Below are 22,332 nucleotides of genomic sequence, written 5' to 3'. Positions count from 1 at the left end.
AGATACCAGGGTCATTGGGATGTCAGTATGATGGCTGATTACTGCTGGATGATACACAGACAAAAAACACAAGATATTAACTATTTTTCAATAATTATGGTTTTGTTTCTATTATTGTTTGATTTTATTGTTAATTTATTATGTAAATAAAAGATAAAAACAGTGATATCATCTGCACTTCTTCGTATTTTACAATAAATATGTCAAAAACAATTAAACTTCTTGTTTTTTCTTAAAAATGTATGTATATACTATTTCTTGATGTACATAGGAGTAAAATTATGAATGTAAAAGTATTATTAAAAAAGCTTTCAATACCTTAAATTTCGCAGACCTGTGTTGTTAATTAAGTCACAAATATTTTTCTGTAATGGAATCAACACCACAATTCCAGCAGTTGTACTATGTATTATGCCCAGAGCAGAGCACTGAACAGGTGAAAAGACAAAGGGGTATATTTATCACAAATCACATTTTTAATGCAGATGTGAAATATTTTATAGCACAAATTTGCAATGTGAAAATTAATATTTTCACTCAAACTTACTAAAATCCTCTTGCAAGGATATGGGTTCTGATAAAAATATGGTCTGACACAGGTTATGGGGGTGTTAGGGTGTTGTTTCCCAAATACTCAGACACCTGGAATCATCTTCGCTGCTGCATTCCAAATTAAAATGTATCAAGTAATAATTATGAATAAGGACTGTGAGTTAATCATGAGCAATTAGCTAGTGCTGTATAATGTTGCAACAGCACCTACAAGATGTAGGATCCTCCTTCATTACACCTCTCCATTCATAAGGAGCCGTAGGTGCAAAATCTGCCTATGGACATATGCGTACATTTATTTGGTGCATGGAAATATGACATTTATGCCATGTAGACTTTTGCAAATATGATACAAAAGCAATTTTATTGACCAGATGTTTCATAATAAATAGATAGATATATGGTTGACACATACGGTTATAATAATATCAAATTGTCCACTATACGGCCTTATATTTTGATCTATAGCAACAACTCGGATTTTGACCACCTCTCCCGGTTTGTAGGCAACTTTGTCTGTTTGTATAAATACAGATATGTCTGTCATTGTCATTTCTAGCCCGGCTTCATAGGAGAAGAGCAATTCCTTCTGACCTGATCCTTTAACAACCAAATTATAAAAATGTGAGATTGCATTCACTGGTAGCTGTACCTATAAGAAGAGAGGATATAACTGTTATTATGAGACAAAAAAAATACTTTACACAACCCATGCACAGTGTGTGTCTGATAATACATTATTTCTCTTATAATAGGTTGAGGTAATCTGGTAAATACCAGTGTCTCTTCTAAACTCAGTGATCTTGAAATTATAATGTTAAACATTGAACTAAAGCTGGGTACACACTATACAATTATTTGGCAGATCATCAGAGAGTTTCATGATCTGACAGAGGATTGTATAATGTGTACGTTATCTTAGATAAATCGGTCTGATCGCATGATCGCATCTTCTAGTATGCTCATAATATGCGATAAATCTGGTCACATTATCGTAAATATATTGCAGTGTGTACTCGCTGACGTTTGTACAAGGACAGGATCTTTCCATCCAATCATTTGGATAAATAAATTGTAGGATTGGAAGAAACAATTGTATTCTGTGTATCGGAGGTTTTCCTCGCAACGACAAATCCTGTGTTCATCGCATCTTAAGTAAAAATTGTACAGTGTGTAGCCTGCTAATAAAATCTGCAGGCTGTGCATGCAGAGAGACTTTTGCTATTGGTGTTTTTATTTCCTAGATACACACAGATTTGCAGTATATTATTGTTAGCGCCGATAGCAAAAGTCTTTCTGTTTGCCCAGTGCTATCATGGCTGCTCTCAATCACAGCTATAAAAGGCCTAGTTGGATGTGGCTCACAAGCCAGCCCTTGCCTAGATGATGCCCTCTGTACTCGAGAGGTGAGTGCATTTAACTACAGTTTAATGTTATGCTGGACAGAGAATTGGGGTCCCTTGATGGTCGGCTGCAAGCTTAAATGTGTTGATCAAACTATCTATAAAATCTCCATGCTTTTATTTGCTAGATACACATAGATTTGCAGCATATTATTGTTATCACCAATAGCAAATGTCTTTCTGTTTTGTACTGTACATATATGGCATTAATACTGCAGCTGGTACCATATACAATATGGGTAAAACCAAGTGCGGCATATTTCTGTTCTGTTTTGTTCAAGACTGTGCATGCAGCCAATTATGGTGGAATATTCATTAGAATAACCTTTTAACTGTTTTTGCAATTTAGACAATAACTTGCACTGAAAGATTTACTCATTATTAGTTTCTCTGATTTCTCATGAAAAAGTTTTTTTCATTGCATGAATACTTTTGTACATATTTCACATGAGCTTATTATAAAAACATGTTCTAGACAGAGCAAGCGGAATAGAGTGATATATTAAAAATTTGCATAATATAATCTCTGCAATAACACCAATAAATTAATCAATAAATTGGAATATACTATGATATATAATTATTTCTTTAGTGTTTCCAAGTCAAACCCACAGAAGAGAGGTGGCTTACAAAAGCTGCTGCTTTGTTAAGGTAGAAACAAAAAGATAACCTCAGACGCTATGAAGGGAATTTTGTTCTACTAATAAAAAATGTATATACAGTAGTAAAGCATTTAACACCACACAGCTGTAGTAAATGGTTGCTAGCCAGGGAAAGACAAAAATACATAGAAAAAAACAGCGCTGTGGATATATGAAACCAGCTATAACAACTGGTAATAATACTGCAAGAGTGCCAATTAGTAAAACTTATTTATAACATATAATAAGACAAGAATTTAGGCAGCTTTCAATGAAAATTATTTGCTGCTAAAGATACACGAAATACCAGAGGGGTATGATGAAATCCCTATTGGGAAGAAACGCGCTAGTGATATACAACTTAGGGGCATATGTATCAAAGCTTGATGTGAGAGCTGATTGGTTGGTTATATATATTTCACAATTTTATCTCACATCAAGCTTTGATACATATGTCCCATAATCTGCTGACTGATTCACCCACAAGCACAAGGTTTCCTTATCCCTCTTGCTGGCTGCAACAGTATATCAAGTCCACTCTACTCAGCGCCCACACAGGAAACACTGCATGTTGTATTGCAGCGGCTAGAGACAGTGGAGGACACATAAGTTTCCAAGCCACTATACTGAGGCAGTCACTTGCCTATGCCCATGAACCATATTGAGGCTGGGCACAATTGCAGTCTTTAATAAAGGTACATATTTATCTCACCAACACTGAGACAAAGAGGTGAGAACCAGTGGCGTAACTACTGCCCCCACAGCCCCCGCGGTGGCTTGGAGGTGCTGGGTAGCTTGGGGGCGACGGGGGCAGTAGTTACGCCACTCAGTGGCGGAACTCCCGTAACTATGGAGGGTGCAGCGGGTGCGGTCGCACCCCCCTGCACCCTCCATCTGCCGGGCGCCCGCTGAGTGTGTTACCAGCAGGCGCCCGGCTCCTATTCAAACCCCCGGCGGCAGCCGGAGGATGGAGCTCCCTCCGTCTTCAGGGTCCTGCAGGGCACTATGGGAGTGATGTCATGATGTCACTCCCATAGTGCCGAGGAGCGGACGCCGGAGTATGGATGGCAGCAGCACTGGAGCGGGGATAAAGGTAAGTGTTTTTTTTTTTCTGTGTGTGTGTTTGTTTGTGTGCGCACGGAGGGAAGCAACTACAGGGGGCTAACTACTGGGGGCAACTACAAGGGGCTCACTACAGGGGGCTCACTATTGGGATTGACTAGATGCAACTACATGGGGCTCACTACTTGGCGCAACTACAGGGGGCTCACTACTGGGGGCAACTACAGGGGGCTCACTACTGGGGGCAACTACTGGGGGCAACTACAGGGGGCTCACTACTGGGGGCAACTACAGGGGGCTCACTATTGGGATCGACTAGGTGCAACTACATGGGGCTCACTACTGGGTGCAACTACAGGGGGCGCACTACAGGGTGCTCACTACTGAGGGCAACTACAGGGGTAACTACTGGGCACAACTACAGGGGGCACTACTAAAATGGGCACAACTACAGGGGGCACTACTTGAAGGGTCACAACTGCAAGGGGCACTGCATATGGGCACAACTACAGGGGGCACTACTTTAATGGGCACAATTACATGAGGGGGCCCTGCATAATGGGAACTACTACCGGGGCATTGCATAAGGGGCACTAGTATAGGGGGCATTGCATTTTGGGGCACAATTACAGGGGGCACTGTATAAGGGGAACTAACTTGATACACACAGTTTACAGGTTATAAACTATGTTCCCAATAATCTGGTTCTACTCGGACATAAAAACTGTGCAACCTGTCTTGAGCTGAGGTGACAGACTGGCAGGAGCAGAGAGGGGGGTTGGTGAAGTAGATCTGTCAGGGTGGGATGTAATGGGCATTACTGTTTGGCATAATGTGTTTTTGGCATTACTGTGTGCATAATGTGCTATTTGGGGCATTACTGTGTGGCATAATGTGTAAGGGGCATTACTGTGTGGCATAATGTGTTGTATGTGGCATTACTGTGTGGCATAATGTGTTGTATGTGGCATTACAGTGTGGCATAATGTGTAAGGCACGTTGCTGTATCATGTAACCACACACCTTAAACGTCGTCTTTGGGTGTGTGGGTGTGTTTGGTCTCTGGGCGGGGGGGGGCGCCTGAAACTTTTTTGGCATGGGGGAGCAAACTTTATAGTTACGCCACTGGTGAGAACAATCCATACACCTGCAGTCAGACGCAGCTGCATGGTTTATTGCCACAAGTGCAGTACTGTGTTCAAACAACTATACTGATTTGGACTTTAAACTGCAGCTAGAGCTGCTTATTATTTGTTATATCCTTGCATGTATTTATGAACATTTTAAAGAAACCTATACACCCATCTATCTCTAAAAAGAATAACAATTTGTTATCACAGTAATTGATTTGTTTCATTTTTAAAGATTGTACAATGCTGGTATTTAGTATATCTTTAGTTGCAAACAATTTTCATTGAAGGGTAGCTTAATTCTTGTCTTATTTTATGTTATCAATACATTTTACTAATTAGCACACTTGCAGTATTATTACCAGCTCTTACAGCTGGTTTTATCTGCACACAGCACTGTTTTTTCTGTGTATTTTTGCTTTGTATCTCTAGTCCAAATTCTCAATAATTTTTGTTGGTGCACCTAATGGTACTGATTCTTTAAAGAAGTGTCTGGTATGTTAAGGAAGGTTAGGTTCTGATGATACATCTGCTTGGGTGTAAATCATGTAAGACAATTCTGATTTGTCTCCTTTGCTTGCTTCATGATGGGAAATTCAAGTTTCTGCCATTTCCTCTGGATTCCTGTTGAATGTTTCTGCAAAGCTTTGTTGTGTTTTTTTGTTATTTACAAGTAGAAGAGAGCCACTCACTACAAGCCAAGCCGGACTTACCAGTTTTGTACTAAGCCATTTCCTGTACATTATATTCTGTGCTCACCGGAATATTTTTCTGTGTCAGACCTGGCTATTAAAGAGCACAATATACCACTGGACTTGCCCTTCCATCAAAGCGAATAGTTTACTTTTAATCATATTACTAATTTCCACAAATTAAAAGTACTATTGCTACCAAATATAATGAAATCATCATTGTATGGGTTTAGAAAGTATCAGTGCTTCAAATAGGCAAATGTATTAGTATAGTAGATGTTTAATTCTATTTCATTGTTTCAATTAATGGGGCTCCTGTTTCTTAACATACTGTATATTTGTTCCTTACCTAAATTTCTTATTTTAATTCCAAAATTAGTCCATGTCAGTAAGTAGTTTGGAAAACATGTATTTCAATCGATGGTTTGCTAACAGAAAAATATAGTATATTTTGGGTGCTTACGTATATGAGTTCTACTTATTATTAGTTTTAAACTTTGTTAGAAAAAGTATGTGTTAAATAATATACTTACTGCTGGAAGACTCATAATTCCAATAGAATCTACATCAAATAAAGAAAAAAATAGTTTTTAAAAATAAATATTTAAAATATATACATACAGACATACATACAATATTTACGGTGGAAAGAAGGACATACATTACAAACAATGTGGATTTTAATGACTAAAATATTTCCTGTAAAGTAGAGATACCAGAAACTTGTATAACTATTGAATTTATTGAATTTATCTGTGATTTCAAACATCTGTGTACTACCTATAAATTAATCTAATTGAGAGCATGATATAATATTTTTCATGAATTACGTTTTACTTATTTTTTTAAATTGACAGGAGGTAAGGTCATAAAAATTTTTTTTTAAATGTATTTCAATATGTTGCACAATATAATCTGCCATTCAAATTTACACATTTTCAATGGTGATAGACAAACTTGCATATAAAGTAAACTTATTTAAAAAAAAACTGTACTTTTTCAATTTAATGGTAGTAACTTCCTTTCTCTAACATTCATTTTATTGTTATACAGTATTTAAGGATTTTAGAGTTTTCACTGAACAATGATATGCAGTTGATATTAATTAAGGGAGGATGTTGTAGTTGCAATACAAAATAATTGTGTTGGATTTGTGCCAGGTGATCAAGTAATCTGGTGATAAAGTACTGTATACACTAGTCTAGACAGATGTTATTTTTAACCTGTAAAATTAAGGTTGGCTGTTGTGTAGTTCATCTTGTGAACTACATACTAATAGGTCATGAAACATTTAATAAAATTTACAGCAGTACACTTACCTTTATAGAAGACACAACTTGCACTTACTAAACTTTCACCTTGGTTTAATAATGCTGCAGTTACATTAATTTCAGAATAATTACCAAACCAATGAACAGCAAGTGTTGTATTACACCCAGCCATAATATTTGTGGGTGCTATAATGTGGTATGATGGCCTGTAAAAACAATTACAAAAATGTTGCAGTTTTAATTTTCTAATTTGTATAATGCAATATAGCCACATACATTTTCATAGGAAAATACATTTCTATAAGTTAGTATTGTAATGGTCGTACAGTTAATTTCAGAAATGCACCACTACTGTGAAATAATAAAATGAGCCATTTAAGAATTTTCTTAGCTTATTTATTATTATTATTATTATTATTATTATTATTATTATTATTATTATTATTATGAAAATGCTTAATATTTACTAAGATGATTTATCAATGTTGATTTTGATTAATCCAATGTAAATTTAGTTTATAAAGTAGCTTACCCAGCATCAGAGAAGCCAACGAGCAGGAATACCAGTAAAGTTAGTCGGGGAAGAGGAAGCCACATCTTGGTGCTGCCTGTGAGATGATACAATGAAGATTGGATCAGCTGGAACTCTGGTTCTCAGAGACCATGAAATTATATAGTTCTCGGTTTGCAGCCTATTGAAATAAATCTGTGAAAAGCTGATATCCAGAGAACTTGATACTTTTTTAACACACCTTAGAGGGGGTATTGCATAAATACATTGGAAAATCCCTCTCCTAACCTACAGCAGTCAATTACGTGGTTTTATTTCCTCATGTGCATTATTAATCTGTGTAATTTTCATGCTACTTTCCTGAAATTCAATAAATGTTCTATATATATATAATTGTCCCGTAATATTTTCTGTGGTGCATTGGAGGTTATAATTACTTATATAAAACATTTATTTTCTTATTATCATAGAATTTCTAAATATTACATACAAATGTTGTTTGTAATGAAACTGTTGCTATTAATCTAATAATGGCTTATTTCAGATAGACTGACATGCTTTTAAGAATGTTATAGGTGAATTATGTAATAATTATATTCCTCTAAAATAGTAGTTCTCAACTCCAGTCCTCAAATATTATCAACATGTAGTGTTTTGTGGATTTTTTAATCATGCACAGATAAAGGAATCTATTTTTCTGGATCAGTAATTATCCCTCCTGTACCCACAGACAGAAATCCTGAAAATACGACCTGTTGTGAGTACTTGATGATTGAAGTTAAGAATCACTGCTAAAGGATGGTGGTGGGGGAGAATGATAGTATGGACAATATAGTCACAAGTACTCCATAAAGACAGCCATCATCTAAATTAGGTTGCAATCTAAATGATGTTGCTGACCTTGTAAATTTGGGCTACACAAATCTGACCACTGCTATTTTTGAATACACAATTGGGCTGGATTGAATATGATTCAATAATGGGAACTATGTGGATAGTGTGACCTTATATAATGTCTTTCTGATTACTGCCTTAGCTATCTGTTTTTCCTGACTATTAAGAATTACAGATATGCATTTTATTGCTTATGTAGAGGAATTCAATTATATCTTTCTAATGAAATGTTTATGACATCTTTGCAAACATATGAGTGATTGAGAGTCGTGCACATATAAGCTGTTTTTCTGTAGCCACTAAATGGGTGTTTCTGGGTGGCAACTGGGTAACAACATTGTCAATGCACACAAGAGAACCAATTTGAGGTTGTGTCTTGGGTGTATGTGCAGTGCACTCCAAATTTACTCACAACTCCTGCACCTAGCATAGAGTAGATGCAATAGGGTAACTAGGGGGGGTAGGCAAGAGCACGTGCCCTGGGAACCGTCAGACCAGCAGTGCGAAGAGGCACCGCCAGTCGCCGTCCAGATCAGTGGTTTCCATGTGTAGTGCGGACCGCAAGGGGCTCGTCGCAAGCCCCGATGGTCGTGATGTTCTTGACCATCGTGACCATCAACCTGGCCACTCGCTAAAGCTGTGGGTGGTCACCTACATCTTAGCGAGTGGCCAGTAGGACGGCTCTTTACAGAGAAGAGGCCGCCCTCATTCAGAGCGAGCGCTCGCATTTTGCAAGCAGCTCTGAATGAGGTCTTGAGTGCAGTCCACACCAGGGCCGGATTAACGGGGGGGCGACAGGGGCGATCGTCCCTGGGCCCCCACACCTGAAGGGCCCCCACATCCATCGGGATTAAAGTGAAACGGAAGAGACGATACCAGTTCCACCTCCTGCGGCCAACCTAACCCTGGTGCCGCAGGGAGGCATCATTTGCCAGACGCCCGCTGAGATTGTAACCGGCTGGAGACTAGAGCTCCGGCTCACGCAGTGCACTATGGGAGAGACGTCATGACATTTCTCCCATGGTAGAGAGGAGTAGTAGCCAAATGGCCTTGACGTGGGCGGCAGTGGGAGTGGGGCCGTAACTAGGGTAGTGCAACTTGTGCCATGGCACAGGGCACCCCAGGGCAGGGGGCGCTGTTCGACCCTGTCAATTTTCTGTTTATTATCATTCTCACTTGTAGCTTCCTCTTATTTTATCTCCAGCATCTCCTGGCTTCCCCTATCTCTTCCCTGGCCCTACGGCATGAGGCCATAGCCCTTTTTCGAGTTTATCTCCCTATTTAAAAAATAGGGGGGGCGCCAATGCTCTTTCTGGCACAGGGCACCAAAAAGTCTAGTTACGGCTCTGGTAAGTATTAGTTTTTTTTTTAGTGCAAGCGGCATTTGTACTGGGGGCATTACTTGGGGGGGGCATTACTACTGGTGGCATTACTGGGGGGTATTACTCGGGGGGCATTACTATTGGGGGCACCACTTCTGGGGGAATTACTACTGGGGACTCTACTACTTGAAGGTGGGGCATTACTACTGGGGCACTACTACAGGGGACATTACTACAGAGGGAGCATTACTATTAGGGGCACTAATATAGGGGCATTACTACTGGGGGCATTTATACAGAGGGTACTACTACAGGGGGCATTTACTACTGGGGCCACTACCACAGGGGGCATGATTACTGGGGACACAACAACAGGGGTATTAGTACTGAGGGAATTTATACAGGGGGCATGACTACTGGGGGGCATTACTATTGGGGGCACAACTCAGTGGTATTACTACTGGGGGTATTTATACAGGGGACATAACTATTGGGGACACTAACACAGGAGGCATTACTACTTGGGGCATAACTACAGGGGGCATGACTACTGGGAGCACTACTAATGTGAGAATTGCATAGTGGGCACCACTCCTGGGGGCACTACTACTGGTTGCACTGCATAAAGGGCACCACTACTGTAGGCAGTGACACTACTGAGGTCCCCATTGCGCATACCCCCAGTTTGTCACATTTAATAGGGGCCCCTACATGTTTGTTGCCCAGGGGCCCCACAGACCTTAATCCGGCCCTGGTCTACACTACTCAGTATAACAAACAAACCACCACCAGAGCCAGGTAGTACACAGTAAGGGTACTACCTGGTTGCGGTGTGTTTGTTTTAGCAGCCAATGAGAGTCAGACAGACTCTCCTTGGCTGCTGCACCCAAGGCCGGAGCCGGGTTGGAGCTCACTTATGAGCTCCGCCTTCTGGCTCCCGCAGTGGGTCAGGGGCAAGATGGCATGACATCTCTCCCATAGTTCCGAGCGGGAGGAGCAGATGGTGGTGAGTGCAGCAGCGGGGATTCGGGTAAGTATTGTGCTTTGTGTGTGTCTGTGTGTTATATATGTAAGGGGCACTGTATAAGGGGCACTCCTGGGGGCATTGTATAAGTGGCAATACTGGGGGCACTGTATAAGGGGCACTACTGGGGGCATTGTGTATGGGGCACTACTGTGGGCACTGTATAAGGGGCACTACTGGGGACACTCTATATGGTGCACTTGTCACGGCCAGGGTTTCTCGGAATGGTAGTCACCAGGTATTACCTGTGAGGTCATTATGGCGGGGGGTCTTTGGCAGCGGTGCTGGTGTTTGGCGAGGGGCATTGGCTGCGCGTGGTTCTGTGTGGGCACATTGTCACTAGGCCTGGTGAGGTCTGACGGTGTTTCTGTTCCGTTGGCATGGGCGCCGCCATCTTGCCTGCGGCCATGTGATTCCAGCTGTCCAATACTGGTAGGTCATGTGCTCATTCCAGTCAGTCACAGCGTGGCACTGAGTATTTAGGAAGGTCCAGAGCCTTCCTTTCTTTGCCAGTGCAACGTGTTTCTCAGCCTTGGCTGAGAGAGAGTTCCTGTGCATTACCTGCCTGCTTGTAAACACTACAAGCCTGAACCTTGCATGCTCCAACCTGTTGGACTTTTCCTGCACCCTCCATATACCTTTTCACCTGCCTGAGTACCTGAACCTGCTGTTTCCCTGCACCTTGCCTCCATTCACTACCAGCTGGACTTCACTACCTCTGCCTGCATTTGTTACAGGTCACCATACCTGCATTCAGTTACAGCGCATCATACCTGCATTCAGTTACAGCTCATCATACCTGCATTCTGTTACAGCTCACCATAGTTGTATACTGGACTGTTCCTGCCTGTCACTATCTGGACATTATCTCATTAACCCCACTACAGTTATCAAGTGCACTTTAGTGCTATATCTGGACTTTTCATTTGCCATTCCCATGTCTTCTAAGCCACTTATTAAAAACTCCACTTTTTCATTTAAGTCTGCTTCTGTGTCTGCTCCTATCACCACCCCGGGTCCACAACAAAATCAGAACCTCACAGCACTACTGGGTGCACTGTATAAGGGGCACTGTATAAGGGGTGCTACTGCGGGCAGTGTTCTCCCCAGAAATTTTTTCCAGCCAGGTGGCATCAAGAAGTAGCCGGGTGGGGTCCATCACAATAATAAAATGTTTTAAATCCTGACCTTAAAATGATTTAAACTTGGGGCATTCTCCCCGGCCCCTATACGCTGCAATGCGAAATGATGGGCACTCGCGCCCTATGGCACAAACAATTGAATCATTCCTGCCAACTTTAGACTAATTGAATTCCCCCTAAAACATTTTTTTTAGTAGAGTATTTAAACTATTTGAATGTCCTTTGCCTATTTTGTCCTAGCTAATTCAGTAGAGGGAATAGGTCCAATCTGCAGGAGCTGACCAGTCCCTGTAGGTCTGTGGAGTGACAGGCATAGAATGTGTCATCCATGTGCTAATGCTTGTTTAACTCTCCAAATAGGAGCGGATAGTTGCTGCACCTTTTGGAATTGCACTAATGCATTGACTCCATTACTGGCTGCTCCTAATATGCAGATTACAATATATATTTGGGGTGGAGAGGATTTATCAGATGGTTACTCTAGTGCAGACTGCAGTGAGTGCAGTCTGCACTACACACAGAAACAAGCACACCGCCGCCGGCAGTGTGTTTGTTTTGGCAGCCAGCCAATGAGAGTAAGATAGACTCTTACTGGCTGCTGCACCCACTGTAGGAGCTGAGCTGGAGCTCACTCATGAGCTCCATCTTCCAGCTCCCATAGTGGGTGATGGGAGGGATGTCATGAGTCTAAATATCGTAGTATAGCTTAGTGGCCCTCGGCTTCGATTAATTTTTTAATGTGGTCCACACTGCCTTAAAGGTTGAAGAACTCTGTTGTACAGGGACACGGCACATTGGGGTGAGGGGAAGTGCCGGGCGGTAGACTGTTTCTGCCAGGCGATGTGCCCGCAAAACACAGCCAGGGGAGAACACTGGGGGGCACTGCATAATGGGCACTGTATAAGGGGCACTGCATAATGTGCACTACAACAGGGGGCATTGCATAAGGTGTACTACTACTGGGGGCACTGCATAATGTGCACTACAACAGGGGGCATTGCTTAAGGGGCACTACTACAGGAGGCATTGCATAAGGGGCACTACTACAGTGGGCATTGCATGAGGGGCACTACTAATAGGGGCATTGCATAAGGGGCACTACTACTGGGGGCATTAAGGTGCAGTGGAGGTGGCAGGCAGGGCTGCCATCAAAAATTGTGGGGCCCGGGACTGCCAAAATAGGCAGGGCAGAGCCCCCCTCCCCCCCAAAGTATGGAAACTTAAGACCACCCCCCCAGGTGATCCTGCCCTGTGTGGCCACACCAGCCGCATACCCCTGCATATCGGTATATACAACTGCATCTGCACATGTAGCATATGTGCCTAGCACACACACACACACACACATATTATAATATATATATATATATATATATATATATATACACACACACACAGGCACACACACAGATATATATATATATATATATATATATATATATGTATATACATACAGTACACACACAAATATATATATATATATATATATATACACACAAAGTATATATATATACACATACATAAACATACATACATACACACACAGTATATATATATCTATACACACATTATAAATACATACAGTACATACAATATATATTGTGATAGGATCACTGGTAAAGTGGTCTGTGGCAGGTACATTTGTCCCAGATTCCTGTCTTTTGTGTTTTAAACCCCCAGGAGAAAGTCTGCAGTGTAGCAGGCTTGAGTTTTGGCTTTTTGAAAAGCCGGTTTGGGACCTGGGGGTTGTGGGTGAGAGGAGAGGGAGGGCTCCACCCACGCCACTCCAGGTTTTGGTTCTCGCAGCCTGGTAACAGGCTTGTTAGTTTTCCACCTGAGAGTGGCCAATATAAGCCTAGTGTGTTTAGGGCTGATTGTCTCACCTGGGAGAGCAGGCAGGGAGTTTGCTCAGAGACACTTGAAAAACCTATTTGTGAGTACTGTGCTGTGCTTTGTTGCTGGCGAGGGCATTAGGCCCTGCCAGGTTCTGGTAGTGAGGGAACTACCTGTGAAGTTAGTGCCCCGACAGGGCTAGGATTTATATTTATGTTTTCTTTATATTTCTGTCATTGTACAATAAAGACTGGCGCCGACCAGCTTGTACTTGCATCCAGACTGGTGTGCTGCTTCCCTGCTGCTGTGTGTGTGTGTAAGGAAGTAGTCCTCTACCCAGGAGAGGGACCCCCTAACCTAACTGTGTCACAATATGGTGGAGAATGCGGGCACCCACACACACTGAACTTGCAGCAAGAGGAAAACTTTCCATTTCAAAATTAAAGGGACAGACGCCCAATTTGTGAGAGTGGAAATAACACTGTGTCCTTGGAGTCCCATAGAGGAGGCATCAGCCAATGCTCAGAGAGGCAAGGTTCAGCTTCCAATCTACACCCCAGGGACAAAATGGAGGAAATTATTAAGGCCTTGCTCCAAGCTACAGCAGCTCAGCAGGAAGCTACCAGGGCTCAGCAGGAGACTAACAGACTTCAACAGGTCTCCATTGAGGAAAACAGCCAGGCCATAAAAGAGGTGATACAGCACCTGGTCGCCCGACCCAGCAATGTTAATATTGGTTCTCCCACCCCCACTCACTCCGTACGAGCCAGTCACTTCCTCCAAAAGATGACTTCGGGCGATGATGTGGAGGCCTATCTCGCCGCATTTGAAAGAACGGCCGAAAGGGAGAGTTGGCCCAAGGAGCAGTGGGCAAGTCTGGTGGCACCTTTTTTGTCTGGGGAGCCACAAAAACCATATTTCGACTTATGCCTGGCTGATGCCAAGGACTATAAAAAACTAAAACAGGAGATCCTAACTCGCTTGGGAGTCACCACCTTTGTTCGTGCCCAACGGGTCCACCGCTGGGAGTTCCATAAGGACAAGTCTCCACGTTCACAGATGCATGACCTCGTCCATCTGTCCTCAAAATGGCTACAGCCCGAGACGCTGCCGGGACCACAGATCGTGGAAAGGGTCGTGATGGACCGGTACCTGCGATCATTACCTGTGACTCTGCGCAAGTGGGTGAGCCATGCAGACCCTAAGTCCGCGGACCAGTTGGTCGAGCTGGTGGAGAGGTACGTGGCAGCTGAGGAGCTGATGAGTATGCCCCACCGAGCCCCGATGGTGCACCGGCGAACTCCCAGAGACACTGGTAAGACTGTTCCAGGGGAGAAGGGTGCTGGGCGGTGGAATGTACCTAAGACTGAGGGTGTAGAACCTGGAGACAGGCCTGCCAGGCTGGGAAGGTTCTTGCCCCGTGAACGACTAGACATTAATATGACTCAGTGTTTCTGATGTGGTGGCTTCGGCCATATTGCCGCTAATTGTGCACTCACAACTGAACCTATGCAATGTGATACTGCTCATGTATACCGCAGGGGGTCTTTCTTTGCACAGATAGCCTGTACGGCTGACCGGCAGGCTGAGACTGATAAGCACATGTGTGTACTCACTGTAGATGGCAACCGAGTAGAGGCACTGTTAGGCTCTGGTAGCTTGGTGACACTTATAAAAGCTGAGCTGGTGAACCCCTTGAGGCATACAGGGAAAACTGTTGATGTGACCTGCATACATGGGGATACTTGATATTATGTTACGGCCGAGGTGAACATCGAGACACCATGTGGCTCTGCTATAGTTTCTGTGGGTTTGGTGCATGGTCTGGTGTACGATGCAATATTGGGGAGAGACTTTGCTCACTTCTGGAAGTTGTGGGAAAGCCGTTTTGTTCCAGAGGTGAACAACCCCGATCCATTTGAGAAGGTTGTCGATGTAGTGGAGGAGGGAGTTTTTTCTGAGTCAGAGTTATTCCCTTTTTCTACTATGGTTGGCGAACTAGAGAATGCGGAACGTGACGGTGGCCCGCCAACTGATGTGCCTCCCATTGAGGTGGGAAGTGTTGTTGGGCCAGGTGATCGTCTGCCTGATTTAGAGGTCAGAAGAGAGGTCTTTGCCGTGGAGCAGTTGAATGACCCTACTTTGGTAAAAGCCAGGGAGAATGTAAAAGTAGTTGATGGTAAACCCGTAGACCCTGATAGTCCTTTGTCCTATCCCCACATGGCAATGTGTCAGGATTTGTTATATCAGGTGACTAAGAAGGGGGAAGATGTTGTGGAACAACTAATAGTTCCCAAAGCCTACAGAAGAACAGTGTTGGATCGGGCCCATGGTCATATAACGGCAGGCCATCTAGGGGTAGAGAAAACCACTGAGCGAATAATGCAGAGGTTTTTCTGGCCCGGGCTTCATAAAGAGGTATCTGACTTTTGCGCATCCTGCCCTGAGTGTCAGTATCATGCTCCCAGGCCACATTTTAAGGGTCCACTAGTTCCACTGCCTATCATAGAGGTGCCGTTTGAAAGAATAGCGATGGATTTGGTTGGACCCTTAATGAAGTCTGCTAGGGGACACCAGTATATTCTGGTCATAATGGATTACGCTACCAGGTACCTGGAAGCGATCCCGTTGCGCAATACGTAAACCAAGACCATTGCCAGAGAGCTAGTTCATGTCTTTAGCAGGCTGGGTATACCTAAGGAGATACTAACTGACCAGGGTACACCGTTTATGTCCAAAGTCATGAAAGAGTTATGCTGCCTGTTCAAAATCGAACAGTTAAGAACCTCGGTTTATCACCCCCAAACCGATGGGCTGGTCGAGAGGTTTAACAAGACGTTAAAACACATGCTTAGGAAAGTGGTCGACAAGGATGGTAGGGATTGGGACTACTTATTGCCGTATTTATTGTTGGCCATAAGAGAAGTTCCCCAGTCCTCCACTGGGTTTTCACCCTTCGACTTGTTGTATGGGAGACACCCAAGGGGGTTACTAGACATTGCCAAAGAGACATGGGAGGGCAGTCTAGTCCTTACAAAACGGTGATTGAGTATGTTTCTCAAATGCAGGAGAGAATTGCTGCGGTAGTGCCGATAGTGAGAGAGCACCTGGAACAGGCTCAACAGGCACAGCAGAGGGTATACAACCGCAATGCTCGGTTACGCAGCTTTGCTCCTGGGGACAGAGTGTTAGTATTGGTTCCCACTGTGGAAAATAAACTTTTGGCTAAATGGCAAGGGCCCTTTGAAATCTTAGAAAGAGTGGGGCAGGTCAATTACAAAGTTTACCAGCCGGGGAAAAGAAAGCCGGAACAGATATACCATATAAATCTGTTAAAGCCCTGGAAAGATAGAACGGTACTGTCGGCCGTCCGAGACCCGCCAGTAAGTCCAGGGCCCTTAGTTCCCTAAGTGACAGTGGCAAAAACCCTGTCGGCAATTCAACAACAAGAGGTCAAGGAGTTTCTGATTAGAAATAGGGTGCTGTTCTCTGACGTACCTGGGAAAACCTCGATCATTAAACATGACATCATCACTGACCCAGGGGTTAAAGTTAATCTAAAGCCCTATAGGTTACCAGAAGCACAAAGAGAATCGGGGTCGAAATAAATTAAAAATATGCTAGAGTTAGGGGTTATTGAAGAATCACATAGTGAATGGTCAAGTCCCATTGTGTTGATTCCAAAGCCCGACGGGAGTGTGCGTTTCTGCAATGACTTCCGAAAGTTGAACAGTGTTTCAAAATTCGATGCCTACCCAATGCCAAGAGTGGATGAACTGATTGAGAGACTAGGGACGGCAAGGTATTTAACCACTCTTGACCTAACCAAAGGGTATTGGCAAGTACCGTTAACCGAGAGCGCCAAACAAAAGACAGCTTTTTCAGCGCCAGAGGGCTTGTTTCAGTACAAGATGTTGCCCTTCGGGCTACATGGGGCACCTGCTACCTTCCAAAGAATGATGGACAGGATTCTAAGGCCCCATAGATGGTATGCGGCTGCTTATCTGGATGACGTGGTCGTTCATAGTCCTGATTGGCAGTCTCACTTACCCAGGGTACAATCAGTGTTGGACTCCATCTATAAGGCAGGTTTGACAGCCAACCCAAAAAAGTGTTGTCTAGGCATGGAGGAAGTAAAATATCTGGGATACACCATTGGCAGAGGCCTGATAAAGCCTCAGCTCAATAAAGTTGATGCCATACAAAACTGGCCACGGCCTCTGAATAAGAAGCAGGTGAGAGCCTTCTTGGGAATTACGGGGTACTACAGGAGGTTTATACCCAACTTTGCCACCATGGCAGTCCCACTGACTGACCTGACCAAAGGCAAACAAAAAGTCATGGTAGAATGGAGTCCTGAGGCAGAGAAAGCTTTTCAGGAGTTGAAAGTAGCATTGTGTTCCCAACCAGTCCTGATGACTCCTAATTTTGAAAGGGAATTCATAGTACAAACCGATGCATCAGAAGTAGGTATAGGAGCGGTCCTGTCCCAGAACAAGGAGGGTGAGGAACACCCTATTTTCTATCTTAGCAGAAAGTTGAATGTACATGAGAGAAACTATGCCACAGTGGAGAAGGAGGCGTTGGCCATAAAGTGGGCGTTATAGGCTCTCAGGTACTACTTGGTCGGAAGAAAGTTCAAATTGATCACTGACCATGCCCCTCTGAAGTGGATGTCTGAAATAAAGGACAGTAATGCGACAATTACAAGATGGTTCTTGGCGTTACAAACTTTTAAATTTTCAGTGGAACACAGGCCAGGAAGCCAGCTGGCCAATGCTGATGCATTGTCACGCGTTCATTGTTTGGGGGCTTCAGTTGTTCCGCCCCACAGGTCCAAACAAAGGGGGGGGATATGTGATAGGATCACTGGTAAAGTGGTCTGTGGCAGGTACATTTGTCCCAGATTCCTGTCTTTTGTGTTTTAAACCCCCAGGAGAAAGTCTGCAGTGTAGCTGGCTTGAGTTTCGGCTTTTTGAAAAGCCGGTTTGGGACCTGGGGGTTGTGGGTGAGAGGAGAGGGAGGGCTCCACCCACGGCCACTCCAGGTTTTGGTTCTCGCAGCCTGGTAACAGGCTTGTTAGTTTTCCACCTGAGAGTGGCCAATATAAGCCTAGTGTGTTTAGGGCTGATTGTGTCACCTGGGAGAGCAGGCAGGGAGTTTGCTCAGAGACACTTGAAAAACCTATTTGTGAGTACTGTGCTGTGCTTTGTTGCTGGCGAGGGCATTAGGCCCTGCCAGGTTCTGGTAGTGAGGAAACTACCTGTGAAGTTAGTGCCCTGACAGGGCTAGGATTTATATTTATGTTTTCTTTATATTTCTGTCATTGTACAATAAAGACTGGCGCCGACCAGCTTGTACTTGCATCCAGACTGGTGTGCTGCTTCCCTGCTGCTGTGTGTGTGTGTAAGGAAGGAGTCCTCTACCCAGGAGAGGGACCCCCTAACCTAACTGTGTCACAATATATATAATATATATATATATACATACAATATATACATACAGTACATACAATATATATATATATTCTCTCCAGCCCTGCGCAGCGTTCTTGCAGCCCCCAGCTATGCAGCATCTAAATCTTACCCCGGGCCTTTGCTCCAGGTCCAGGGCCAGGCTGGGGATGGCGCGGCTCCTCTCTTCTTCATTAGAGCGCGGTGACGTAATGACTTCACGCGCGCCGGATAAGGAGCCCAGCGCCTGCCATGAACGGGAGGCCTGTCTGCCTCTTCTGCCGTACAATAAAGTTACATCGGCAGAAGGGGAGGACAGGCACCTCATTTGCAGTGGGTGGCAGGTTCCTTTGGGGACCAGGAAGCAGGGGTGGGTTAGGTGGCCCCATTCATAAAAAGTAGCAGCGGCGGCGGGCAGGTGGTGGGAGCCGGCCGGGTCCCCTTTTTTGTCGGAGTGTCCGGGCCCGGGACAGTCCCCCCCTGATGGCGGTCCTGGGGGCAGGCTCCGCACTACTCTGTTCTTCAGCGCGCAAATGTCATGACGTCGCAGTGCAGAGCAAAAATACTTTATTGTGCAGGGTACTCCTGGCCCTGGCCCTCCATTCCTGCACCCTACGGATTACGCCAGCAGTACAGGTATGGGGCATGTGTAATGGGTGACAGTGGCAGGCATAGCTGGGTCGGAGCAACTCTAGCTTTAGGGGGGTGTCTGGAGGTACTTGACCCCTGCTCCCCCTTTAATTAGGTTCTGATTGATATAATTGGCTGAGAGCGCTTGGTAGGAGATTCAAACTGGCAAATGGAGGTGGCACACTACATATAAAAATGAGGAACAGTTATTGTCAACACTTCTGATTAAATTCGGAAATGTTGGCTATATATATCTATTACTGTAGATAGATAGATAGATAGATAGATAGATAGATAGATAGATAGATAGATAGATAGATAGATAGATAGATAGATATAGGTCTGACAAGAATCTTCTGGGAGGGGCAGCTTTTATTTTTATCATTATATTCCTTACAGTTCTAGTGTATCTTTATATTTACCAGTGCAGACCGAGGGTTATTCTTTTGATATATATATATATATATATATATATATATATATATATACAGTATATAGCAAGTGGAAGGTGGGCACTCGTGGCATTAAAGATGAGAAGAAGCGGTAATCTTATGTCAATGTTTCAGTTTCATTAAAAAACTTTTTTCAAGACCTTGGTCTTGAAAAAAGTTTTCTAATGAAACTGAAAGGTTGACATAAGATTACTGCTTATTCTCATCTTTAATGCCAGCAGTGCCGCACCTTCCACTTGCTATCATTGCTTATCTGTGAGGGCACCAGCTGAAGTTACATCGTGTTGTTTGGAGTGCCAGTCCATACCTATATATATTAGGGATGAGAGGGTTCGGATTTCTGAAATCCGAACCCCCCCGAGCCCCCCCGATCCGAGTCGTATCAGAGTCAGGCTCGACTTTTCCTGCCTGACTCGGATCTGAAATCGAGGCAAAACGTCATCATCCCACCTTCAGGTTTTGGATTCTATAAAAGGTCCCCGCGTCGGCGCCATTTCTTACTCCGGCTGTGGACAGTGAAGAGGGAGGGTGGGAGCTAGGGCTGGCTGGGCTGTGTTGTGCTGCTGTTGTCCATAGGGGCTGTGACCACTCAGTCCATAGGGGCTGATTGGGCTGTGTTGTGCTGCTGTTGTCCATAGGGGCTGGCTGGGCTGTGTTGTGCTGCTGTCATAGGGGCTGGCTGGGCTGTGTTGTGCTGCTGTCATAGGGGCTAGCTGGGCTGTGTTGTGCAGTCAGTTGCAGTCATAGGCAGGGGCGCCGAATGGGGGGGTGCGGGTACAGATTACCGAGGCCCGGGCTTCCTGAGGGACCCGGCGGGGGCCCGGGTGCGGCGCCGCTCCCCCTCCCTCACAGCAGCCCAGCACACAGCGTGTGCTGAGCTGCAGTGGAGACTGCTCGTGGCTGCTGGGCAGTAGCCACAGCAGTCTCCTATGCCTGTGGGGGGGATCGATCACACTGATCGCACCCCCCCTGGCTTTAGCAGGGCTGAGGGGGCCCAGAGCACCTCCCTCCCCAGCGCGCAGCGCCGCAGAGCGGCGCTGCAAATCTTTATTTTTAAAAAAAAAATTCCGGGAAGAGGGCGTGGCCACGCGGTTAGGCCATGCCCCCTATTACTCGGGCCCGCTGCGGCTCTCAGCGGGCCTGGTCATAGGGGCTGTGTCCACTCCAAAGTCTATAGGGGCTGGCTGGACTGTGTTGTGCAGTGTCCCATAAAGGCTGTAGTCCTAGAGGGGTGCTGTAATGTTGTCCAGGGGGTGATCTGTGCATCAGGGGTGCTCCCCCAAAGTGCACTCCAAAATAATAATTATTTTTTTTTGTGTTTGTGAATTGTGTGCGCAGTAGCAGCACATGCATCAACAAAGTAACGCCATGCGTGCGCCAGTGTCATAAGTAAGGGGCCGGCTGGCTTGACCGCTAAAGGGTGCTGTAACCCCCAAAGTGCACTCCAAACAAAATAAAAAATTATTTTCTGTGTTTGTGAATTGTGTGCACTGTGGCTGCACGTGCATCAACAAAGGAGCAGCGCCAAGCGTGTGCCTGTGTCATAAGTAAAGGGCCGGCTGGCTCGTCTGTTAAAGGGTGGTGTAACTCCCAAAGTGCATTCCAACAAAAAAAACATTTTCTTCTGTGTTTGTGAATTGACTGCACTGCACCTGCATCCTCAAAGCAGCAGCGCCAAGCGTGCGTCTGTCTGTTAAAGGGTGGTGTAACCCCCAAAGTGCACTCCAACAAAAATAAAACATTTTCTTCTGTGTTTGTGAATTGTCTGCACTGTACGTGCATCCTCAAAGCAGTAGCGCCAAGCGTGCATCTGTCTGTTAAAGCGTGGTGTAGCCCTCAAAGTGTGCTCCACAAAAAAAAAAATCTTCTCTTTTTTCTGTCTTTGTAAATTGTGTGCACTGTAGCTGCACGTGCATCAACAAAGGAGCAGCACCAAGCGTGCGCCTGTGTCCCATAAGTAAAGAGCCGGCTGGTTCATTTCTTAAAGGGTGGTGTAACCCACAAAGTGCACTAGTCTCCAACAAAAATAAAAAATTATTTTCTGTGTTTGTGTGCGCCTTAGCCGCATGTATATATCAATATAACATAAATGGAGGACCAAACTTTCTCCGATAAAAATAAAATAGGGAAAGATCAAGAACCACTTCCTCCTAGTGCTGAAGCTGCTGCCAATAGTCATGACATAGACGATAACATGCCATCAACGTCGTCTGCCAAGGCCGATGCCCAATGTCATAGTAGAGGGCATATACAATCCCAAATGACAAAGTTCAGGAAAATGACCTTAAAAAAACATTTAAATTATCTGAGGAGAAACATA

The 22,332-nt window shown here is 44.4% G+C and overlaps 1 protein-coding gene across 1 annotated transcript in view; it reads right to left on the bottom strand.

Moving 5' to 3' along the window:
* Positions 1–22,332, bottom strand: part of LOC148542095 (CD109 antigen-like) — a 202,115-nt gene that overhangs the window by 163,135 nt on the left and 16,648 nt on the right. Inside the window, exons 2-5 of the mRNA XM_088472444.1 lie at positions 7,284–7,359; positions 6,800–6,957; positions 6,014–6,042; positions 968–1,198 (exon numbers count right to left, since the gene is read on the bottom strand). Coding sequence (XP_088328570.1) covers positions 968–1,198; positions 6,014–6,042; positions 6,800–6,957; positions 7,284–7,359 — 494 coding nt within the window. The remainder of the gene's footprint in view (positions 1–967; positions 1,199–6,013; positions 6,043–6,799; positions 6,958–7,283; positions 7,360–22,332) is intronic.

The sequence above is a fragment of the Taudactylus pleione genome, unplaced genomic scaffold (assembly GCF_031769625.1).
Source record: "Taudactylus pleione unplaced genomic scaffold, aTauple2 ptg000015l, whole genome shotgun sequence".
NCBI lineage: Eukaryota > Metazoa > Chordata > Amphibia > Anura > Myobatrachidae > Taudactylus > Taudactylus pleione.
Note: the sequence above shows the minus strand (reverse complement) of the source record. Positions and strands in the feature narration are given on the sequence as shown.